The sequence below is a fragment of the Dipodomys spectabilis genome, unplaced genomic scaffold (assembly GCF_019054845.1).
Source record: "Dipodomys spectabilis isolate Male_0828 unplaced genomic scaffold, ASM1905484v1 ptg000026l, whole genome shotgun sequence".
In the NCBI taxonomy this organism is placed as follows: Eukaryota; Metazoa; Chordata; class Mammalia; order Rodentia; family Heteromyidae; genus Dipodomys; species Dipodomys spectabilis.
The window spans coordinates 7,456,680-7,483,007 of NW_024870703.1; the positions used below are offsets into that span (position 1 = coordinate 7,456,680).

At 36.7% G+C, this 26,328-nt stretch overlaps 1 protein-coding gene across 4 annotated transcripts in view; it reads right to left on the bottom strand.

The window, feature by feature from the left end:
* Positions 1–860: 860 nt before the first annotated feature.
* Ppm1b (protein phosphatase, Mg2+/Mn2+ dependent 1B) overlaps positions 861–26,328 on the bottom strand; it is a 53,560-nt gene continuing 28,092 nt past the window's right edge. For 3 of the 4 annotated variants that reach the window (XM_042675390.1, XM_042675387.1, XM_042675388.1), the window contains 4 exons: positions 18,437–18,554; positions 12,521–12,632; positions 11,884–11,941; positions 2,115–3,158 (listed from right to left, as the gene is read on the bottom strand). In XM_042675390.1, coding sequence (XP_042531324.1) covers positions 2,853–3,158; positions 11,884–11,941; positions 12,521–12,632; positions 18,437–18,554 — 594 coding nt within the window. In that variant the 3' untranslated portion in view covers positions 2,115–2,852. Of the gene's footprint in view, positions 1,153–2,114; positions 3,159–11,883; positions 11,942–12,520; positions 12,633–18,436; positions 18,555–26,328 lie in introns of those variants that run through there. The other variant, XM_042675389.1, reaches the window with a different exon arrangement.

Consider the following 26,328-nt stretch of genomic DNA (forward strand, 5'->3'; position numbering starts at 1 on the left):
GGAGAGTTCAAGAATTCAAGGTTATTGTAAAAATAGAATTAAACTAAATTATCTTCAAGTACCTTATGTGACAGCCACTCTGTACCGTGCCCAATGTTATAAAATGAAAGGTTATTGAGCCCATGAAAATATCTCTGTAATATTTCCTTAGATCTAAAATAGATTATTTTAAATGTATTTATAGTAACTTCAGTGTGATATTCTGAGCTTTTAAAATAACATAAATAGTTAAAAATTATACCAAATTACATAAAACTTGCTGTATCTTAAAAGCTGAAAAAATTAAAACTATAGAAACCCACATGAAAAACAAAAATCACAATTTACATTATAAAGTCAAATCTCATCATTTAAAAGAATTCTCAGCAGGGAGATGTCAAAGCAAATTATAAATAGCCATAAATTAACCCATTTGGTTTCAAAAGATTTTCTAGAAGGAACTGAAGTATGTAGTAGACACATGCATAAAATTTCTAAGGGTTTATATTATTGCCAAATACATTTACTTTATCTTTAAGCAAGGCAACATTACAATTTGGACATTATTGGAAAACCCAATTTGGTAATACAGGTAGGGGGAAAAATTAAATAACAATTAATAATAAATACATATCCTATAGCAAATTGTTCAAATGAAATTCCAAGTCATAGAATTGCAAAAGGCTTCCAACTTGTTGAAAAAGGAACACATCATACAATTGTTTACTTTTACATGCTAATATGTTGTGTTGTTCTGTTTTTTGTAAAAAAAACAAAAAATAAAATAAAATAAAAACCATAATGTTATTGTCAGAGTGTAGCTAACTATATTCTCATGCACCTCAGCCACATGTTGATTTGTGGTAAAAGAATTCCATTGGTTTTTAGGGCCAAAAGTTCAATACAGGTTTAACCAGTGTGCCTGAGGTTAGCAAACAATACTGTAGGTGCAGGCAATGCTACGAGTGGCAATTACCAAAAACACAGATATGAACAAGTGACGGGAAATGCTAATGATTTTCTGCTCATATCATAAAACGTTGGGAATCCACAGAATATTTTCCCCTTGGATTGAAGAAAATTGTGATTAAAAGTTTTTCCCCAAATTTTCAGAATCAAAAGCATTTTAGAAGGTTTATAAGGCTACCATGAGTCTTCTAGATCTCCAGCACCCTACAGGAAGAGAAAAGGAAGAATATTATTATTATTTACCTATTCCACTTGTAAGTTGGATTGAATTTCAAAAGAAAACATAATTAGATGAACAAATTACCTTCCTTTGTCTGAAAAGGTACTCACAGAGAGATGTGTGTAATGTATTTTTTGTGTATAACCACGTACCTATCTAACAGGGACAGATAATTGATTGGGTTTTTCTCTCATCTCTCCACCAAATGCTTTCCTTTCACAAAACACTTCAAAATATTCTGACATTGAAAAAATATATTCAAACATCAGCTACAGCATCTGAAGATTCCCAAGTTTCAAATTATTATATCTTATGCAACTTTAAACATAGGACACAAAATATAAACAGAAAAGTTAAAGTTCTCTAGTAAAAAACTAATTGCTTAAAACAATAAATCTTATACTTATTACTTGTAGCAAAATATAATAATGTTGCAATCGTTGAACTTTTTTTTTGTTGTTGTTGGTCGTGGGGCTTGAACTCTGGGCCTGGGCACTGTCCCTCAACTCTTCAGCTCAAGGCTAGCGCTCTACCACTTGAACCACAGTGCCACTTCCAGTTTTCTGGTGGTTTACTGGAGATAAGAGTCTCACAGACTTTCCTGCCTGGGTTGGCTTTGAACCTCGATCCTCAGATCTCAGCATCCTGAGTAGCTAGGATTATAGGCATGAGTCACCAGTGCCTGGGAATCATTGAACTCTTGATGTGAAAATTTTCTTACATATCTACTGATGTGATATGTAAGAAAATGAGTATTTTGTACCACCAAGAGGGATAACAAGATTACTCTGAGTAAATAATGAATATTAAACTTTCCCTTTCTGTTAGTGAAAAAAATGCTAAGCCAAAAGTATGCTAAATTTAACATAAATATATATCTATTTCTAAAGGGTAGCTTTCTAATATCCCAAACCTGGTTGTTTAAAAAATAAGTACAACATGCATCGATTATTCCACATCACATGCTTTATTTGGGCTTAAACACTTATAATTTCATTCTAAACACTTGATTGACATACATTTTGGTGTGTGTAGTTAGGCTATACAGAACATACAAACCAAGAGTGTATGAATACATAAGTTTTTCAAAAATTATGTTTCATAAAGAATACAGCAAAATGAAAAATAACCACACATCCAGTATCTCACAACTTCTAAAAGTAAAACTACAGAGATGTAAAGTATAAACAAATCAAACAATACACAAATTATCAACCCTGAAAGAAAAACTTTAGGCTAGCATCAGCTATTCTTTGAAAAACAAATTATTAAAGAAAACACAAATTTTTTACAAAGCTAACTATGAGTGTACTATTATTATATAAGATGTGAAGCAGTATAATTCTTCTACATTAAACAGGTTATTCCACAATGTATAGTAATTTCTCTAATCAGTAATTTCTGGTCATTTCTAGTATGAATCTACTGCCTTTAAACTGGAAGCCTAATTTCTTGCATACAATGTGAAATGACATATAATTTCATTAGATTCCAAGTACTATAATCAATTTTAAACTATCTCATAAAGGTATATGCAAAGGCCTTTTTAAAAAACAAGGCTTTTTGAATATAATAAAACTAGTTTTCCAAGATTCAAATAACAAAATGGTTATATAAATGCACACAATATACTTCCTAATTAAAAATAATCAAATCAAAGATCACAAAAATATTACCAAAAAAGTCATAGTTTTTCAGCACTCATCTTTGCCCCTGCATCTTCATTAGAGCTGTCTAATTCAGCAAGATCACTCTCTGATTCAGTATGGCTTTCCTGCATTGTCACTGGGTTTCCAGCATCACTGTTCGAAGAAGTAGCTGCAGCAGCTGGTTCAGCCGGGCTCTCTTCTCCCTCTACTTTAGCTAGCCTGTAACTAGTCAGCATCTCCTCCAGAAGTTGTCGGTAGTTTCCCCTATGATTAATTCTCATTTGCCTGAGAGCTTCCACCAATTTTCCCTGTGATCCACTTCCCTCTGCTTCATCGGAGGCCTTTTTTTAAGATTCAAGACCCCAGTGTCAGTAGACAAACTAGGATATCACATGTATTTCATAACATATCACACAAAACACTAATTTTTCCATCATAAGAAAATAATCGAAGCACGAGAACACTTTATTAAATATCAATTCTTACCTGAATCAAATGCTTAGTTTAAAACTCCTAATTATAATATCTCAAGTTATTTTTAACAAATCATGATTAACTAGTTTGTTTTATTTCAAATGCCATTTGAAGTCAAATATGAAATTTATTCTGCTTTCAGAATTCCAAAAGTAACACAACCATTTCCTAAAAATGACTTACTTTTTGTTTTTTAATCTTGCCAATAATGACTTACTCATTAAAGTAAAGGTCAGAAAAACCAGCCATAAGATTATTAGTTTGTTTTCACTATAATTTACTCTTCATTTTCCCAGGTTTGGTAATGACATTATGGGTACGGAGGAAAATATCCTCTTTTTAAAAGCCGCATTCTAAAATGTTTGCTGATTAAATATTGTTATATCTATCATTTGTTTCCAAAGGATAGAAAAGATTTTCAGCTAGAAAAGATTAAAAAACTGTATACACATACACATACAAATACACACATACACACACAGAGTTAAAGCAACCATAGCAAATGTTAACAACTATTAAATTTAGGAAGAAGGTACAATGGTGTTCCCTATCATTTCAACTTTTCTATATCAGAAGTTTTCATCATTATATGTCGGGAAAATAAAAAACAAAAGTGCACTGTACAGGTTTTACAAGAAGAGATCTTAACCATCTTTGGAGGCTATCACCCCATAATTTTTCAAAAAATTATAATTTATTAGTTTTTATTATATGTATTTATTATTGTTTTTAGAACAATGGAAACATGTTTTTTTTTAAAGAAAGTCTTTAATGGCAAAAAGCAAAAGGTGACTTTATGTATATCTTGTATATGTTCTGGAAATGAATTTTTGGTTATTCATTTTAGCTATATAAAGGAAATATATCAAGACAATGGTAATAGATAGTAGAGTTATTATAGCTACTTTGTTTTCAATGAACTTCCCTGTTTTCTATAGCTAGCAAATAAAGAGTCCCTTAAAAAAAATTGTAAAATTTGCTACAAATCAGTTGGCTTACATGTAGAAGTATCAACTCTGATTTTAGAATCAACCCTATCTATTAGCAACATTTGTGAGCCTTGTAAAACTACAAAGATCCCAAAGTTCTAATTCTAGAGGATGTGGGTTGGGTTTTTAAAGCCTGATAGTTGTTTTTGCCTATTTACTGGCTGGTCTCCAACTCAAGATGCTTCTGCCTCCTAAGTGCTGACAGTTTGTAATTCTCATGGCTGAGAATCACCGATAGAGAATGAATTCTACTTGAAGTGATATTGTGATACAGATAGATCAAAGGCTGTTATATTTGATTTTGGTGGGTTCAACAAAAAGATTTAAGATCTTAATTATAAAAATTATCACATTTCAAAGTCATGCTATTTTACAGCAAATTACATTTCCCCACTGTGTTGGATAGATACTAGAAACATACTAGAAACATTTTCCTCAGATATTGCATTTGATTTTTCAAAATACTATTACACAACCTCATGAACCTTCACCAGTATCAAAAAGATATTATTAATTAGGTTCTTCTTCTTTTTTTTTTTCAGCACTGGAGTCTGATCTCAGGCCCTAACATACTCATCAACTGGCACTCTGTCATTTGAGCTACATCTCCAGGATGCTTTCTTCTATTATTTTGGAGATGTCTCATGGACTTTTCCACCTGTGTTGGATTCGAACCCTGATCCTCCAGATTTCAGCCTCCAGAGTAGCTAAGATTACTGGTGTGAGCCACTAGTGCCTGGCAGGTTCCTGAACTTCCTTTATTTGAACTCATAAAGTTCATAAAGTAGATTTTTTTGTGTGCTAGTCTTGGGTCTTGAACTCAGGGTTTAGATCCTATACCTGAGTTTTTGTGCTCAAGGCTAATGTTGTATGACTTGAGCCACAGATTGACATCCAGTTTTTTGGTGTTTCATTGGAGGTAAGAGTCTCATAGACTTTCTTGCCCAGGTTGGCTTCAAACTGTGATCCAGAGCTCAGCCTCCCAAGTAGCCAGGATTATAGACATGAGCCACTGGCGCCCAGCCAAGTACCTCTATTTTTATATATTTGTTACAGCAATTAACTCCACTGTGCAACTGTTCAGTCTTTCCAACTAGACTTGTAAACTCCGCAATAATTTCAAATTCCTTTGTATATTCTCCCTTGGCCTAGGAAAGAAAACCAATGCTTATACTAAAATGTTATTTTTCTATATACACATATGTGTATATATATACATAATATATATCATAGATAACTTTTGGTAAATGTATATAATCTCATAGAATGCTAAGAAGCACTTCTGACTGTTAGCTTTAAAGTGAGGAAACTCAGAGACTTGTTTGTTAATAAGCAGTAGAACTCAGATTAGTATGAGGGTGAAACTAACTTTAATGTCTATCTGAATGCTCTATTTAATACTGTTGAATGCTGTTACTTAGTAACAGCTTTTGCATCAGAAGTACCCTTTGTAACTACTGTAGAATTATTCCTAATGTTTCTTATTGAGGCCTATATAAAAGTAGTTCCATGACACAGTAAAGAGCAATACAATCATGAGAATTTAGAGTTGGAAGTGTAGCTCAAGTAGCAGACTACTTGCTTAGCAAGCTCAAGAACCTGAGTTCAAACCCAAAAGCTGAGGATGGGGCAAGAAGGAGGGAGGGATGGCTTGAGCTTTGATTCAAGTCATAGAGTACTTCTCCAGCAAGCACAAGGGTCTAAGTTCAAATCTTATTATCTCCAAAAAATAAAATATAAAATAAAGTGGCTTAAAAACTTGTAAGTAAGCTAATTATGTTGATTTTTCTGTTTCTGAGATAAACCTCATCATGTAGCTCTGGTGGTCCTCTAACTCACGTTCTTCCTGCCTCTGCCTCTGCCTCCCAAACTGCTGGGAAAACAGGTATGGCAGGAGCATGGCCCTGTAGATTATGCTGACTTTTTAAAAACTACATTGAATGAGATGCTGAAAATCGTTCAGCAAAATAAATACAAGACATGTTATGAAGATGAATTTAGTACTCTCCCTCTAGTAGTTCTCCTGTCAGCTAGCCTAACATGGTTTAAGAAATAAATTCTCTTATGAAAATATAGCCTTATAACAAACAAGACATAAGAAAAGATAAATCAACTAGAGAGCAAATGAGTTTTTAAACTTTTATAGCAATATGTATTTTTTAAAACAAACTCTCTAAAGCAAAATTCTTCAAATGATAACATAAAATTTGGAAAAATATAAAAAACATATTTTGTGGCCCTACCTACATTCTGTCAAGTAAAGTTTTTGTTCGTGTTGTTAATGCTGATACTAGGGCTCAAACTCCAAGCTCATTACTATGCTTAGCTTTCTTTGTTTTGTCAATTGTGGGGCTTGAACTCAGGATCTGGGCACTGTCCCTGAGCTTTTTCACTCAAGGCTAGTGCTCTACCACTTTAAGCCACAGAGCCACTTCCAGTTTTCTGGTGGTGAATTAAATGGAGAGAAGAGTCTCATAGTCTTTCCTGCCCAGGTTGGCTCTGAATCATGATCCTCAGATCTCAGCCTCCTGAGTAGCTAGGATTACAGGGGTGAGCCACCAGCATGCGCCTGGCTTGCTCAGCTTTTTTGCTCACAGCTGGTACTCTACCATTTGAGCTATGCCTTAAATTCTGAAAAAAATTTTATAACTAAAAATTCTCAAATATGTAGAAGATGCTGTACTATAACATATTACATTTATCCATTTGGGGGTAAAATGGGAAAGATTCTATATACGTTTAAAAATATAAAACAATATAGAGTTTTTGGGGGGCTTAAAGGAGGATAAGCATTAGTCAGTGTCATTCTGTGAGTCGTAGTCTCATGTAAAAGATGCTCTTTACTGGATTACAGATATTTTTCAAACATAAAAAAATGGATACACTTTTATGCTTAATGGTAGTATTTGTAAGTATTTATAGCAGGAAGAATTTTTTTTTGGGGGGGTGCCAGTCCTGGGGTTTGTACTCAGAGGTTGGGTGCTGTCCAAGCTTCTTACTGCTCAAGGTTAGCATGCTACCTTGAGCCACAGCTCCACATCCACCTTTTTTGGTAGTTTACTAGACATAAAAATCTCATGGACGGGGCTGGGAAGGTGGCTCAGTGGTAGAGCGCTTGCCTTGCATGCATGAGGCCCTGAGTTCCATTCCCCAGCACCACATATGCAAAAAGAAAAAAAGCCGGAAGTGGCACTGTGGCTCAAGTGGTAGAGCGCTAGTTTTGAGCTGAAGAGCTGAGGGACAGCGCCCAGGCCCAGAGTTCAGGCCCCACGACTGGTCCCCCCCACCCCCAAAAAAATCTCATGGACGGGCTGGGAAGGTGACTCAGTGGTAGATCACTTGCCTTGCATGCCTGAGGCCCTGGGTTCGATTCCTCAGCGCCACATAAGCAAAAAGAAAAAAGCTGGAAGTGGCGCTGTGGCTTAAGTGGTAGAACACTAGCCTTGAGCTGAAGAGCTGAGGGACAGTGCCCAGGTCCAGAGTTCTGGCTCACGACCGGAACCCCCCCCCCCCCAAAAAAATAAATTTCATGGACTACCCTGTCCAGGATTGGCTTCAAACTGCAACCCTCAGATCTCAGCCTCTTGAATAGCTAGGATCATAGCTGTGAGCCACTGGCTCTGGGCTAAAAGCAGCTATTTTAAGAATGTAAAAGAATTTGATCAAAATATATGTATGCACATAAATATCACAATGAAACCCCATTTTGTAATACACACTAATGGAAATGTTAAAAAAAGGATTCAACTTTGAATGGCATTTTATGTATTTAAAAAACCTGAATATTATTTTTATGCTTTTATAAAAAGCATAATATTTATAATCCCTTCCAACATTTTCATCTTCTGTAGTTCTACTAAACTTCTACAAGTTGAGCCTTTGCACCGAGCAATACTGAGAATCTAACAGGAATTTATGGAGCACAAGTGACTATGTCTAACTGCTTATTATAATGGATCAATTTAAGAGTTATACATAATGTATTTTTTCCACTCTGTTTGTTTTTTTGGTTGGTGCTGGGGCTTGAACTCTGGGCTTGGGCGCTATCCCTCAGCTCTTCAGCTCAAGACGAACACTCTACCGCTTGAGCCACAGCACCACTTCTGGTTTTCTAGTGGTTTATTGGAGTTAAAAGAGTCTCACAGACTTTCCTGCCTGGGCTGGCTTTGAACCGTGATTGTCAGATCTCAGCCTCCTGAGTAGCTAGAATTACAGGCGTGAGACACTGGCGTCCAGCTTTCCACTCTTTCTGTTTCTTTGGTATTTTCAATACATTTCAACTATGTGTGCTATTTGTTCACTATTTTTCTAAGGTAGTGATTATTCTGAAAGAGTAATAATAATGTTCCCCCAAAGAGGATTTTGGTATATAGCCAGTTTTAGTAGTAAATGGGTAAAAGCTCTAACCCATATCTACTAATTATTTAGTCTCTTTAGATTATTTCACAGCTATCCGACTTCCAGTATGTCCAATCTACTACTGCAAATGCTAATAAAACTGCTACAGAAATTCCAAACGTATGATAGTTCTTCATACTCAAGTTCAAAAGACTAGTCTCTCAGAAAATAGCTCTGCAACAAAGTTTTTATTTTTCATATAGCAATTCTCTACTCTTAAGAAAAAGATGCCTTTTCTAAGACCTATTTTGTTCTTGCCTGTATCCTTCACTTGAAAGGTTATCTTTCTCATCTCATTTCTGCCATTCATACTATTTATCAAATCCTAACTTTCCCCTCAGAATCTTTTACTTCTTCATTGAACTTGCATAATAATCCCTATAATTCAATTCACATGACAGTTAATTTTTTTTGGAGGGAAGGCTGCTAAAGTACTGAGGCCTAAACTCAGGGTCTGGGTGCTTGTCGCTTTGCTTTTTCATTCAAGGATGATACTCTACCACTTGAGCCACAGCTCTATTTTCCAGCTTTTTGCTGGTTAACTGGAGATAAGACTTTCACAGACTCTCCTGGGCTCCAAACCTCCATCCTCAGCTCTCAGCTTCCTTAGTAACACTAAGATTTCAGATATGAGCACTAGCACCCGGCTTTTTTTCCCCTCTCCCCACCCCAATACTGGGGATAACTGAGTATCATAGTAGCCTGAGCCATTGGCTGAAATGAAGTCTCAACAACTATCATTCCCCAGGTAACTATGATTACAGGTGTGAGCCACTGTGCCCAGCAAGTTTTGAACTTTAAAAAAGAAAACATAACTACGTAACAATGAAATTGAGAACAATGCCTAAAGTATAAAACTTGGCATGTAGGGATAAAGGTCTTAGTCCAGGCCAGCCAGGGCTTAACTGGAGACCCTATCTCAAAAATAACCTATGCACAAAAGGGCCAGTGCAGTGACTCAAATGGTAAGAGGGCCTGCTTAATAACAAGCATGAAGCTTTGAGTACTGAAAACAAGTTCAGAAGTTATTCTTTTCTTTTTTTTTTTTGTCAGTTGTTGGCCTGCACTCTGGGCCTGGGCACTGTCCCTCAGGTCTTCAGCTCAAGGCTAGCGGTCTACCACTAGAGCCACAATGCCACTTCTGGCTTTTTTTGCTTATGTGGTGCTGAGGAATTGAACTCAAAGGCTCATACATGCAAAGCAAGCACTCTACCACTGGGCCACCTTCCCAACCCAGAAGTAATTCTTGGTACACATGAAAAATGTAGGGCTAATGAACAAGTTTAAAATCTTGTTTGGAGTAAAAATTTTCTTCAGAAAGAATTATTTTTTAAGATTAGCCACCAGGATTCTAATTTTGAAGGAAATGAGAATGATCAATAGCTAATGATCAATCACTATCTTTTCTGAAGACTTATTTCCTCTAACAAAGGCAGTGGATATCATGTGGAATATATAATCTAATTGAAGAGGTAAGTTTTCTGCTCCTCACCACTTAGTGATTATCACCACTTTTTTGGGTTGTGCCAACTTCCTATCCTCATTTGCATGAGGTCTCTCTGAGTTTATCACAAGGCATATATTTTTATTTTGTTTTGTTGGTGGTGGGGCTTGAACTCAGGGCCGGGGAGCTGTCTCTAAGCTTTTTCACTAAAGGATAGCACTTGAGAGCCATTTCCTGTTTTCTGGCAGTTAATTGGAGATAAAAATCTCATAGACTTTTCAGCCTGGGCTGGCTTCAAACCACAATCATCAGATCCCAGCCTCCTGCGTAGCTAGGATTATAGGTGTGAGCCACCAGCACCTGGCTTACTTTTAAATTAATGTTTACAACTTTTGTTTTGATGGTGCTGGGGTCTGAACTCAGTGCCTTGTACTTGCAAAGCAGATATTCTCCCATTTGAGCCGTACCTCCAGCCAATGAAATTCTCAATTCTTTGAAGTGCCAACCACAAAAGGACTAAGAATCACTGCTCTAGACTCAGGTACCAACTTGGTTGTTAGCAATATACATTTTTTTTGGGGGGGGGGGGGGGGAGAGGAGTTGGTTGTGGGGCTTGAACTCTGGGCTTGGGCACTGTCCCTCAGCTCTTTAGCTCAAGGCCAGCGCTCTACCATTTGAGCTACTGGTTTTGTGAGTGGCTTATTGGAGGTAAGAGTCTTCGGGACTTTACTGCCTGAACCGATCCTTAGATCTCAGCCTCCTGAGTAGCTAGGATTACAGGCGTGAGCCACCAGCACCTGGCTTATAATTATATTTTTATTTAACCTTGTAAATTTTTATTAACAGTGAAATTTTCCTTTTACCAGGAAAACTCTTTAAAAAAAAAACAAAAAAATTAAAAAATGTATTTACTGTTATTTAATAACAAACTCTGAAAAACAATGCAGTGGGAGTTGCATTGAGAGGTAACGTCTCCCAATGGCTTCTGCTTCTCTCAGATTTGCCAAGAGGCGGCAAAATCTGGTAGAGTGGGTATATGTCTTCTCTGGAATTTCATTATTAAGTGTGCCACCATTAAAGGTTTGAAACATACATATTAAAAAATAAACCATTTATTTTTACATGTCACAAACCTTGAAAACTCCATGTGAAAAAGAACGTGTATTTGAATTACTAACTTTGGAATTAAGTCTTGGAATGTGTATTAAAAAGCTATATAGAAGGATAGCTGCAGCTCATCAGCATATTAAAGAGTAAAGAAATAATCTGTTGTAAAGCATAGCACAGTACACAGAAATGACTATTTCAGAGCTCACTGTTCCTACAGTCAAGATCATGGTACTATAACTAGGTACACAGGGGAACTGAAATGACTGCCCCTTAAATTGGTAACTTACTAACCTCTAATGCTGGTACAGCAAGCTGGAGGAATAAAGATTATTTAAAATCATGTACTTGCTTCAAAATTAAGATATAAGGGAGAAGGAAAGACAGACATACAGATAGTGAACAAGCATAGCCCAAACAAAAAAAGGTTAACAATGAAGCTAGCTATAAAACAGAATTTTACTGTTTTAATATATTTCTCAATCTTTGATTCTTTAGAAGTGAAACAGAATTATAATTTGTTATATACAAACATACTATGCTCACATATTATTTGTATTTATATTATTATTGTATTATTTGTATTCATATTTATTATTAATATCTATTATCTGTAAAATTACTGCAAATGCTTAAGAAATAAGAGAAACTTACCCCATCACTTTCTGTATTTGGATTCAGTCTACTATAAACAGCTTCGATAATATTGCGCCTAAAAAAAAAAAGCTTTAGTCTTATTAAACTATGAAAAATTTTAATCTCTTATTTCAAATAATATTGAATCTAGACACCAAGAGTCACACTCAACAATCTTCAAGAAAGTTTCCACATTTCACTCAGAATTTGATAGTGCACAATCTGTTTGTTCTTAGTTAGCAAGATGACTTTCATCCCCAAAGACTTTTTTTTTGTCAGTCGTGAGGCTTGAACTCTGGGTCAGGGTGCTGTTCCTAAACTCTTTAGCTCAAGGTGAGCACTCTACCACTTGAGCCACAGCACCCCTTCCAGTTTTCTGCTTGTTTATTGGACATAAGAGTCTCAAGGACTTTCCTGCCCGGCTGGCTTTGAACTGTGATCCTCAGATCTCAGCCTCCTGAGTAGCTAGGATTACAGGCGTGAGCCAACAGCTTTCAAAGACTGTTTTTTTTTTTTAATCTAAGTTTTAAACTTCTTTCAGGAACATTATCTCTATCTCTAGATAACGTTATACTTCCAATTTGTTTTTTAACCTAAAATTATTTAATTGCTATTTATAAATGAAGTCATAATTAGTTTTTTATGTTGTACTTACTTGCTAGCAAGACCTCCCCCAGGAGGTAAATTTGGGATATTTTCTGCAGACAAAATGCGCATGACATGGGCAAGATCAGGCATTCCTTCCTCACCAGACTTCTCCATAATTTCTGTAAGTTTTTTTGAAAAGTTCCTTAATTAATGCTGACAGACAATCCAGTATTTGAAAAAAAAAATGAAATAAGAGGCACTATTCAGTCGTACCAACTTTAAAATGCAAAGGAAAAAACCCACCACTAAACCACCAACTACAGTTATCTGCATTATATGATCATTGGAGTATTATTACTCACAAAAGCACAAATATAATAAATGTCAAACAATAAGATGGCGAAGAAAATTGGCATAGCCATGGAGAGAGATGATTAATAATTACTAAAATTAATCCTATATATATATAGTAACTGCTACATAGAAAAGTTTTTAATTTTTTTATTGTAAAGATACTGTATTACAGTTACATAAGTAAGGAAATAAGTACATTTCCTATAAAGCATTGTTACTCCCTCCAGAAAAGTTTTTATCTAATTTTATGTAAAAATTAATTAAGCTATTAATGCCATAATTACAAGAAAACAAAAGTAATTATGTAGAGGCTATAAAGAGAAAGAGGGGCCAGGCACCAGTGGCTCATGACTGTAATCCTAACTTCTTAGGAGGATTCAAAGCCAGCCCAGACAGGAAAGTCCATGAGACTCTTATCTCCAATTAATCACAGAAGAAAAAAGGAAAAAAAAAATCCAGAAATGGTGCTCTAGCTCAACTGGTACAGTGCTGGCTCAGGACAAAAGAAAGAGAGGAGAGAGAGAAAGAGAAGAAGAGAGACAGAGACAGACAGACAGAAAGAGATAGAGATTTTAAAAATCACTTCTACTGGTTTTTGGGTTTTGTTTTTTTTTTTCGGTTGTCGTGCTGTTTCTAATATGTGAACTTAGGGCCTGGGCGATGTCTAATATGTGTTTTTGTTTTGTTTTGTTTTTGTTTTTGGGTCCAGTCGTGGGGCCTGAACTCTGGGCCTGGGCGCTGTCCCTCAGCTCTTCAGTTCAAGGCTAGCCCTCTACCACTTGAGCCACAGTGCCACTTCCGGCTTTTTTTTCTGCTTATGTGGTGCTGAAGAATCGAACCCAGGGCCTCATGCATGCAAGGCAAGTGTTCTATCACTGAGCCACCTTCCCAGCCCGCGATGTCTAATATGTGAAGTTAGGGCCTGGGCAATGTCGCTGAGCTTTTTGCTCAAGGCTAATGCTCTGCCACTTAAGCCACAGTTCCACTTCCAGATTTTTTTTTTTTCTGGTTAATTAGAGATCATAATCTCATGGACTTTCTTGCCTGGGCTGGCTTGGAACAGTGATCCTCAGATCTTAGCCACATGAGTAGCCAGGATTACAGGCGTGAGCCAGTTTCTATAGGGCTGTTTTTTTGTTGTCTGTCATGGGGCTTAAACTCAGGGCCTGGGCCCTGTCCCTTAGCTCTTTTTGCTCAAGGCAAGCGCTGTACCACTTAATATTAAATGTCCCATTCTATATGGCTTATAAAAAAGATATTTTAAAGCATTTTTATTTAAATAATGGGAAGATTAAATCCCTAAAAATAAAAATCAAACAATGGTGACTTAATACTTGGGGGTAAGACAGGGTAGGGTAAAGATTAGATCTTGCAGTCTGGGTACAAATTCCCAATCCTCTTGCCACCATGATGAGTGGCAATTTACGAGTAAGACAACAATAAAGGAGCAGCCTGTAAGAAACAAAATTCAAACCTTTCATCATACCTCACTACAACCCTGGCTTTGACTATAAAGTTACTTTCTACTCTGCCCAACTCCTTCACCTCCAAAGATTCTAATCAAAGAATTACTCTGCAACCAGGCTCTATCGCTCAGGTTCAGCCTCCTAGGAGGTGGAAGGGTTCAAGGCTAGTCCAGGCATAAATGGGTGATCCTACCCAAAAAATAACTAAGAGAAAGAAAACTGGGAGTGTGGATCAAGTAGTAGAGCACCTACCTAGCAAGAACTTTGAATTCAAATCTCAGTATGAGAGGTAAAGGCAAAAGGAAAGAGGGAAGAAGGGAGGGAGGGAAGTAGAGAGGGGAAGAGGAGGGAGGGTCAGAGACACTCCTCCCCAGCTAGGTTTTGCATGTACTCTGTACTCTTCCACAAGTACTTTTCATATCAGTCCAATCAACCCCTTTTGTGAAATTATATCCCATGCATCCTCAGTTTCAACTTCAACTGGTCTGTCTTTCTCAAATCCTTTTTGATCCAATCCCAGAGTATGTATGTTGCTTGGTAAGCCCATTTACAAGATGTTTACTGTGATTGCGATGCTACAAAGGGTGACTAGGCCATAAGGATGATCAATGACTCAATCAATCCATAGCTGACGGGACTATTAGGAGGCGATGCCTGGTTGAGGGAAATAGACTAGGAATGTGCCCTTGAAAAGTACATCTGTTTGTATATACAGGAGAGAGAATGTGCGCACACATGCACACACACGTGCACACACACACACACACACACAGAACAGCTCATCGTGAGGAGTGCAATCTCTTCCACCACTTTTCTGTCTCTGATACTGTCTTGCCTCAGACCCAAAGCAGTGGAGATAGCTGGCCAAGGTAAAACCGCTAAAACTGTGAACAAAGACAAACCCTTTTTCCTTTGAATTGTTTCTGTAAGGTATTCTGTCACAGTGATAAAACTGAAAATTAAGACGGTTAAGATTTTAATTTCTCTTAGACTTGTACCTCTATAGCACAAGGCTTCTCAACCTTGGAACTGCTGGCATTTTGGTCAAGACAATATTCTGATAAGGCTGTCCTGTGCACTGTTAAAATAAATCTAAGGTAGCACCCCTTAGGGTGCTGCATCATTACTTCAATGGAAACATCAAAAACATCTACAGGTAGCCAGGAGCTGGTGGCTCACGTCTGTAATCCTAACTACTCAGGAGGCTGAGATCTGAGAATCAGGGTTCAAAACCAGACTGGGCAGGAATAGTACGTGAGACTCTTATCTCCAATAAACCAGTAGAAAACCAGAAGTGGTGCTGTGACTCAAACGGTAGAGAGCTCACCTTGAGCTGAAGAGCGCAAGGACAGCACCCAAGCCCAGAGTTCAAGCCCCACGACTAACAAAAAAAACCTCAACAAAACATCTACAGGTATTAGCACATGACATCTAGGGACAAAATCTCCCCCAAATGAAAACCACTACAGTTTGGTACATTACCAACCAATTTTCATACCCTCTACTATTGTCATCCCAATTACCTGTGCCACCTGCCATGCATTAATGCATAGCTTCTAATTGGTATTTCATTGCTTCCTTTCTTGTCCCTTCTCCACACAGCAAGTGAGTGAAATCCTTTGAAAATCAATAAAACCAAGTTGGTTTGTGCTTAGAAGTTTACAATAAATTTGACTTAAAGTCTTCATTTGTTCTAGCCACCTCTCTTTTTTATATTGGTATAAAGGTGATTTACAGAGAGGTTACAATTACTTAAGTCAGGTAATAAGTACATTTCTTTTTGGGCAATGTCACCCCTTCTCTCACTCACGCCCAGTTTTTTCCTGTTGTCCCCACCCACAAGTTGTATAGTTTATTTTTAACATGGTGTCCTGTGAGTACCACTGCTGCATTTGTTCACTCTTTGTCCCTCCATTTCTGTGCCCCTCCTCTCCTCTGAAAGACAAATAAGTGAAAAAACAAGACAAAATGAAAAGAAAGCATAAACACAACAAAGAAAAAAGCCTCTTGTTTTCATGTCCTGGAGTTCATTTCGATAAATATTATTTTATATGATCGGATGGACACAGACATTGTTCTTTTCTGCTCCTCTCCTAAAAATAGCCTCCTCCTCCTTTGGTCTCTGTGTGTAAATGGCCAAGAGTCCGGTATAATTTGTGATGTTCTGGTGCATATTAGATCTAGCTTCTGCATATGAGAGACAACATGTGCTGTTTATCTCTCTGTCTAGCCACCTCTCTTAATACTCTTCTTAATATTCTTCTACTTTCCATTCTCAGGCAATGTTGCTCTCTGCCTGGTATGCTCTGCATGTTCTTCAGATATATGATCTCAAGATAAAAATCTTTGCTTAAATGTCCTGCCTCTTAGTGACTTCATTAACAACATTCCTTCTTAATTTTTGGATTTGTCCTTTATTAGATTATAAACACCATAAGGCTTGTCTAACTTTTTTACCATAACCTCGGTGACACACACACTCAACAAACACAGAATAAATGAATATAGGTAAAAAGCATTCACTAAGTAATCAACTTATGTTAAATACTATTCCTTGTTTATTTACACTATATTCTCCCATTTGCCTCTTCTCACTAAAAACACATATACAGCGATGGGGATGTACTCAGTGGTAAAACACTTAGCTTATGTGTGAAATCCTAGTTTGATTCCCAGCCTACAAAACAAAATCCACATATATAGCCTTGCTCAATACCCCAGAATGCTTTTGCTTAAAAAATTTAGCATAATTTAAAATTCTAATAGAAATACAATACTCTTCAAGACCACTATTTAGTAAAGTTATTCTTAAGTACCAATGAAAATCGATTTGCAGTGGCTGCTTGCTAAGGATTTTATAGTCTTCTGACTGAATCTGAATTACAATCAGGTATTAGCCACAAGCCATGGAAGTTTATGATATTACCTATTTGCTATATCTGACATATAACATATACTTTGCAAAGTTACAAACTATATAAGAGAAAATTATTAACTATATCTATATTGGACTGAGATGCTTTTGAGAATTAAAATTAAGCTGTTACAGAAGTCAAAAGTTAATAAAGACATAATCTGCTGAAGACTTATATGCTAGGTATCATGCTAATTGCTTAAATATCTCATGTTTCTGCTTTGATCAACATTTTATCAGGATGGAGTTCTGACTGGGCCAACCTTGGGCTTCCCTCTCAGTCCTTGAAGAATATGGCCTGATGAATGAGGATGAATATAGTCCAACAGTTTGTATACATTCATGACAATGAAGCCTGTTGTGATTATTTTAAGAAGGAGAGAAGAAAGAAAGGGAAGGTAACAGAGGGTGAGATGAGGCATATCAGGATACATTATACACCTGTATGGAAATATCCAAATGAAGCCCCTCTTGTGCCACAATATATGTTGATAAAAAAATACAAGAAAATTAAGTCAGTTTAGGGAAAAAAATTATTCACCCTTGATATCTATTCTCATTACCCTCGCTGGCTTTCAGCAATATAGTCCTATAGTGCTCTACCACTTTGAGCAACAGCTCTATTTCTGGGTTTTTTTGGGGTAGTTTTTAGTTGAGATTTGAGTCTCACACTTTCCTGCCCAGGCTGGCTTTGAACAATGATCCTCAGATCTCAGCCACCTGAGTAGCTAGGATTACAAGTGAGCCACTAGCACCTGGCTCTTATTTCTTTCCTGAATGTGAAAATAAGATATTAATAACTATTCTTCTGTCTTCTGATAAATTTTAGCTATCAATCCACCACCCCAATATGCAACTATTATTGACAACATGCATCCCTCAAATGGTCTTCAAAGTATTCCAAATATGCTTCTCATTTTCTCATCACCCCCAAAGCAGGACTCACTGAGACCTATAAACAAGACTAATTTAGAGGTAAAGAAACTACAACTAAAAAACCAAAGTATTACACACTTGTTTAGGGGGTTTATGCAGGTACTTACAAACCTAGAAAAAAAATTAATCACCTCTCTTCAAAGTCAAATACCTTGGGGTACAAGATAGTAAACGTTAGGTAGATAGACACAGTTTTAAGGTTTTGTTCTCAAATAATTGTTCCTAAGGAAATTTTAAAAGAATCATCTGATACTCAAGGAGGAAAATCCTTTCTTTCCTTATGAACTAAAACATAACTAAAAATCTTTCTTACCTTCAACCCTTGATTCCAAGTGTTTATCCAATTCTGAATCTCTTTTCACTGCTTCATCTGAGACCTTAGGAGCATTTGGAAAGCAAACTAATACAATACTCATGTTATCTCGACTCCCCTATAAAGAAAGCAAAAATATATTTCTATAGTCTTACCAAATTTTTATTACTTCTGAAATTACTTTTAAAAATTAAGATTTAATTATTCCTCTAGAATGTATTATTCAACACATTAATTTTTATTCCAAAATAACATTTAAAATACAATCTGAAGAAGCAAAATGTCTAGATGTAGGCCTATAGTTACTTCTGAGCTTTAATTCTAACTATTCTTAATGACGATTTCACAGCCTTAGAAATAAGAATGTCCTACGAATGGCTTAATACCACAACTCTACTGAACTTAATGTAGCTTGTCAGGATACCTGAAACTGTCTGAGAATATAGTATGAAACAGTAGAACATAACTAGATGGCTGATACATAGGGTTATAGGCAGGTAACTTTTTCTTTTCTTTTCTCTTTTTCTTTTTTTTTGAGACTAGGCCCAGGCTAGCCTTGAATTCAAGATCTTCTTTTTCTTTTTTTTGTCAGTCGTGGGGTCTGAACTCTGGGCCTGGGCACTGTCCCTGAGCTCTTCAGCTCAAGGCTAGTATTCTACCACTTGAGCTAGCGCCACTTCTGGCCTTTTCTGCTTATGTGGTGCTGAGGAATCAAAGCCAGGGCCTCATGTATACAAGGCAAGCACTCTACCATTGAGCTACCTTCCCAGTGCCTCAAGACCTTTCTGCCTCAGCCTCCTAAGTGTTGGGATTACAATGCATGTGCTACTAAGCTCTGAGCTCATTGTGGCAAATTAAAAAGCTATCAGCAAATACTGTTTTATAGAATCACAAATAATTTCAGGTTCTTTAGAGAGCAACTAAAAGGGTTAACTTAAATATAAATTTTACTTTCATTTAATCATATTCTTACAACTTTTATTAAGAAGGAAATGCTACCATGATATGAGTAATGTATCTCTTACTATTACTCTTTTCCTTAGAGGAGATCAAACTGTTGTTAAGATAGTCATTTTTTTAAAGACAGTTTTGTTTTGTAGCCACGCTGGCCCTAAGCTTTGTGATTCTCCTGCCTTCATGTCCCAAGATTTGGTTAATTGGCATGCGCCACCATAGGCAGCAAATAATGACTTTTAAAAATATAAATAAATGGAAGTGGTAAATTATTTTGTCTGATAGTGAAGTTTAGCAACACAAGTAGAAGATAATAGACTTTTTAGTCATCATGGCAAGAATCTAGGCTGCAATGCTTCGGTCAGACTTGTCACCTTTCCAAAATCCACATAGCATGGCCAAAATGACAGGCAGGATTTGAAGAACTTATGCTTCGCTTTCAAAATTAGAGAACAAGGTTTAAAAACAGTGAAAGCCAACTGTTTACAAGATTTTTAAAAAAGTAATTCACTCTACAGCCTCTTTAGCCTTATTCTAAAAGATCCATCATGGGCATATAAACCAATTTCTTGGTATCTAGAAAGTCAGGATTTCTACATAGGCCAAAGTAATTTTATTCATAATAAAATCTATATAAACTTTTATGGCTTGCTATTACAAATACTGTATGTAGAAATTGAGACATATCTCAATTAGTAGATCACCTGCCATCAAGTATGAATGTGAATGCAGGTCAAGCAGAAATTTCAAAATCTAAAGAATTTTAAACTATATATAAATAAATGGAGTGAATAACTAGTATGTTTAGAAATCTAATGATTCCTAACCATTTCCTACTTTGGTAATTGCATTGTTTAGCAATTTCTAATTAATATGCTATGTATAAAATTTCCATTTGATCTCTGTAAGTTATAAAATATAAACCTATCATTTGGAAAATGCAGCAAAAAACTCAAGAAGTTAATGACCTTCCAAAGGTATTTAAAGGATATAATTTACAAGTTGGGTGCTGGTGACTCATGCCCTTAACCCTAGCTACTCAGGAAGCTGAGATCTGAGGATCATAGGTCAAAGTCAGCCAAGACAGGAAAGTCCATGCGACTCTTTTTTTTTTTTTTCCTTTTAAACAACATTTACCAGTGGATGAATTCAAATAATGCAGTAAAACCCATTGGCTTTATAAAAATACAGTTCAAGATTTTAAAAAGTCAGCAAACTGGAAACCCAGTTTAAAATGTACAATTATTCCCATGTGTACAAGTGACTTATGCCTTGGCATTACTGGTACAAGCATGGTAAATTACAGTGGAGTTTCAGCATTCAATCTAGATAGAAACCAAATGGCATTCCGATTAGGAAGCTGAGGTAGTGGAAAAGGTATTTCCTCAGATACTGATGCAAAGCAGTCAGTCTGTCATCTTGTTTGAGCACTCCTTTGTGAGGAAGCCAATCATGGCCTCCATGTCAGTAACTGGCTCGTTCTGACGAACCTGAGACTCTTATCTCCAATTAAGCACCAAAGAAGACAGAAGTTAAGCTGTGGCTCAAGTGGTAAGAGTGTTAGCCTTGAGAAGGAAAAAAACAAAACAAAACAAAAAAACCCCAAAAGCTCTGGGACAGCATCCAGGCCCTGAGTTCAAGTCCCAGGATCGACATACAAACAAAAGGACAAATTTACAATAACACCTCCTTCACATGTGCATCATTTCAATGATGCTGCTATTTGTATAAAGATGATGTTTCCCTAAACACCAGGTTTTGATACAGCAACTGAGAGATAATAACTTTTTTAAAGCCTTTTCAGTTTTGTATAGACAAATCATCCTTGCATCCTCAGTATAATCATTTTATTACATCCAAAACTGAACCATGTTTGTTAAAAGAAAAAAAAAACTCAGACTAGATATCTAAAATAATTAACTAAATATTTAGAACCTGATTATAAGTCTGTTCTTGGGATAAGGATGGTGACTAAGGTCTGAACACAGGGCCTCGTGCTTGACAGACAGGTATTCTACTACTTGATTTATACTCCTAGCTCTTTTAGCTTTATTCTTTTTAGGCCAGGACAAGCCTGGACCACAATCCTACTTATACTTCTCTATCACTGAAATGATAGACACAGGGCTGGGAAGGTGGCTCAGTGGTAGAGCGCTTGCCTTGCATGCCTGAGGCCCTGGGTTCGATTCCTCAGCACCATATAAGCAAAAAGAAAAAAAGCCGGAAGTGGTGCTGTGGCTCAAGTGGTAGAGCGCTAGCCTTGAGCTGAAGAGCTGAGGGACAGCGCCCAGGCCCAGAGTTCAGGCCCCACGACCGGAAAAATAAAAAAATAAAATAAAATAAAATAAAGAAATGAAATGAGACACACACCACCATGCCCAGCTTTTTATTGTTGAGATGGGCATCTGTTTGTAGCAGCTGTTCTCAAACTACAATCCTCCACCTCTGCCTACCAAGTATATAGCTATGATTCCAGATGTGAACGAGTATGTTATTTTTGTGTATGTGTGTGTTTTTGTCTTTTTTTAAACTTATTGAATAGCACAGTAGTAACACACTTAAAACATTTGAACATTAAGATCTACTAGATAGCAATGAGTCAAAAAAGCCAGTGACTAATCCATAAATAAGGGCATCTAAATTAAGTTTGAAATCATTAGCTTTAAAGATAAAACTGAATGGTGAAAGAAATACCCAGAAGCACATCTTCACAAAGTACATGTGGTAATTAGGACCAGAATCTACAGATTTGTAAAAATATATGAGATGGAAATTGCTAACATCTTTAAATCCTTTTTTAAACTGACACTCAAAATAGTGATCTACTATAGCTTCAAACACCAGCCAGCCCGAAGGAACAGACCTATACCTGTGTACAAAAAGATGGAAGCTTATGACTAACTCCTTTCAAGAACTGCTTCCACCATTACCCTATACTTGAATTTAATCCTCTATATAAATGTATTTCTGCTTTTAACCATCAATAGAACTAAAATTTACTGAGGCCTATAAACCAGAAAATGTTCTGTCACTCCAAAAGCTTTATTCACAGTAACTCATGAAGATACTATCATTCTTTTCATAAAGATTTAAAAAAGAAAGCAGCTGGGTGCCAGTGGCTCAAACCTGTAATCCTACTCAGAAGGCTAAGAGCTGAGGATCCTGGCTCAAAGCCAGCCCTGGCAGGAAAGTTTGTAAAATTCTTATCTCCAATCACCATCAGAAAACCAGAAGTAGAGCTGTGGCTCAAAGTGGTAGAGTGCTAGCCTTGAGCACAAAAGCTCAGGAACAGCGTCCAGGCCCTGAGTTCGAGCGCCAGGACTGAAAATTTTTAAAAAAGCTTCACCCAAATTCAGTAAATGCCTTAACATAACTTACAACCCAGCTGGCTGGCTCCAAGCCTATGTTCTATTTTTTCCCACTAAGCCTATGTTCTTAACACTAAACCCATGTCTTCTCCCAAACAGTGCACCTAGGAGGTAGGTCCGAGGTGCCAGTGTGCTATTTCTATATAAAGATAATTTTTCCCTAAACACAGACAGGTGTTTTAAATCGGGGATTTGCACTTGCTTGCTCAGCTGGTGCTTTCTAACTGAGCCGTCTCTAGTGTGGCTTCTTGCTGGTTATTTTGGAGGGAAGAGGCTCGTAGACTTGAAACCAAGTTCATCAGGATCTCAGTCTGCATTGCTAGGAATACAGGAATGAGCCATCCCCCCAACCCCCTCCCATGCCCAGCTAAGAAATGCTACTGATTTTTATGGTACAAGCAAAATAAAGTAGGTGGTAAGGCACCATGGAAATGATGATTAATTTTTGTAAAACGGGGGGAAAACTATTTTTACTATTAAAATTTTTAGGTTGAGTGTTACTGGTAAATATTTGGGTCTTTTGTTATGTGGGAGACAGGGTCTTGCTATCCTAACTCCCAATCCTCTTGCTTCAGCCTCCTGAGTGCTGAAGTCACAGACGTACACAATCATGCCTAATTTTATGCTTATATCTTTGTAGAAGGCACCAGTGGTTCACATCCTAGCTACTCAGAAGGACAAGACCTGAGAACCGCTGTATGAATTTAGTCCAGACAGACTCTTATCTTCAATAAACTAACAAAAAGCCAGAAGTATGATTCAAGGCGTAGGATACTAGCCTTGGGCAAAAAAGCCAAGCAAGAGCAAAAGTACCTGAGTTCAAGTCCCAGTTCCTACAAAAGAGAGAGAAATAGAGAAAGAGAGAGAGATGGGGGGGTATCACTTGGAAGGATAAACAGCAAAACTATTAAAAGAGGTAAAACTGGAAAGGAACAGAAAAAGGAGTAACTTTACTTCAAACATATTTGTATTTATTATAAACATTTTCATAATTGAAAAAAGAAACGTTTTTGTTTCCCTTGAGGGAAAACTTTTCAGATAAAATACAACAACAACAACAACAAATCCAATACCACATACACACATAAACAGAAACATTCTATCACACACCATTCTGGAAAACATTTCTAACAAATATACCAAACTTGATTCAGAAATTTTAAGATTCTAGTCTCAGCTTCAAGAATCCTAAGTATAGGACAACTATTTTTTAATCTTGTAACTGGAAACAAAAATAAAATATTTTAACCAGGCACCAGTGGCTCACACCTGTAATCTTAGCTACTTAGGAAGCTGAGATCTGAGGATCACTGTTCATAGCCAGTCTATAAAAGAAAGTCCCTGACTCTCATCTCCAATTAACCACCTAAAAGACAGAAGTGGAGGTATGGCTCAGCTGGTAGAGTAAAAAAGTTCAGAGACCACACCCAGGCTGTGAGTTCAAGCCCCAGGACCAGAAAAAAAAATCATTTTGTTCATTGCAGATTAGGACAAAGATTAATATAGTAAATATGATTTGTAAGTTTTAAAATAGTATTCTAATAGAAATTACGTATTTTATAAAAGCTGGAATTATTTGGTGATAAATACCAGGAATCGTATCACTGGTAATAAAATGAAAAGGTTGTTTTCTTAGGGACTATTCTCTACAGTTAAATATGTAATATAAATAGGATATCTGACCTGAGTCATTTAACGATTATAGCTTAACAATCATAAAAAAGGATTATCACTAACAAATAGGATGTTAACTTATTCAACTGTTGTAAAATTAAGTGAGTTAAAACATGTTCAAAATGCTCAGAACAGTATTTGACTCACAAAGTCAAGAATTTACTGATAATTTTGTGATTAAGTACCACAACCTTCCAAGGTATTATGAAATTAACATACAAAAGTGTTATAAGCCATTAAGACATGACAAGTGTTAGAGGTGTTAGAAAACACTGACTTCACTTAAATCTCTCAGGGAAATATCTCCTTAATAGGATCTTCTCTCAAAGTTGGTAACACTACTGGGAAGTCCCTGTTTTCTGTGGATTTAAAAGTTTACATCTTTTTTTTTTTTTTAAAGAGCAACCAATTTCTTGACACTGACACTGAGCATGGCATTGGGAAATGTATGTCTCCCGGCCCATGTGATTCTTCCCCACCCCCTTTTTTTGTCAATTCTTTTTTTTCCCTTCCAGTCCTGGAGCTTGAACTCAGGGCCCAGACACTGTCCCTGAGCTGCTTTTTTTGGTGGCTTTTTCTGTGTATGTGGTACTGCAGAACCACACCCAGGGCTTCATGTATGCTAGGCAAGCACTCTACCACTAACCCACATTCCCAGACCTATATATAATCTTTCATATTAAATTCCAAGCAGTTATATTCTATCTTATAGTAGAGCTAACCTTTGGGTCTACAATACCATCAAGTAGAATGAATGACAAAATTATGGAGCTACAAAACAGAAATGGAGATTCCTTAAGATCCCTTAAGTATTTTCAGTGGTTAAGAGAAACTCATAAACCTGTTACCTTTTCAGCTAAGTTTCTCAAAAATCTATTTCAATTTGAATGTATCTTTATTTGAATGAAATATAACAGCTTTCACAAAAACTGAATGGATTGCCTGATCCAACCTTTCATATGCTACTAGAATTCCTCATTTCTGAGATTTTAGACTAGGTCTAATAGCATCAACATTTAATTACCTTAAACTGATAAAAGTTACCAAGTTTAAAACGGCACCAGCGCTGGTGGCTCATGCCTGTAATCCTAACTACTCAGGAGGCTAAGATCTGAGGATCATGGTTCAAAGCCAGCCCAGGCCAGGAAAGTCCATGAGACTCTTATCTCCAATAACACACCAGAAAACCAGAAGTGGCACTGTGGCTCAAGTGGTAAAGCACTGTCCTTGAGCTGAAGAGCTGAGGGATAGCACCCAGGCCCAGAGTTCAAGCCTCACGACCGACAAACAAACAAACAAACAAAAAGTTACCAAGTTTAGATCAGCATTAATCTAAAGGTTTGTCACAGTTCTGACAACTAGTTTCCTTTCCAGCAGTGGAGAACCCTCTAAGAAGTATAAGACCAGACAAATCATTTGCAAATCATGAAACAGCAACGTATGCTTCTCATTGGCTGCCAGTAGCTCATTTAGCTATTGTGTGTTCCTGAATTCATAATTTCATATGGTGCTATTTTGAATGGTGTTATAAATATCTAGATGGCCCTTGGCAAAAAAAAAAAAGGTTATCCATCATTGATTCTTTTAAGGATGGGAAAGTTTGGACCAAGGCTAAAACATGTTCCAGCTTACAGAAAATGAAAAATGCAGCTATGAAAAATGTAGCTCAGTACTTTCACAAAGGTATCTTTCTACAATATATTGTAAGAAAAAGCAGGCATAGCAAGTGTAATGATTCTTATTTTTTCTTTTTTTAAATGGAGGTACTAGTAAGGCCTTACAGGCATCCTACCTCTTGACAGCCTTGCTCCTAACCCTATGCATCTCATTATTTATTTTTTATTTTTATTTTTGTCGGTCATGGGCCTGGGCGCTGTCCCTCAGCTCTTCAGCTCA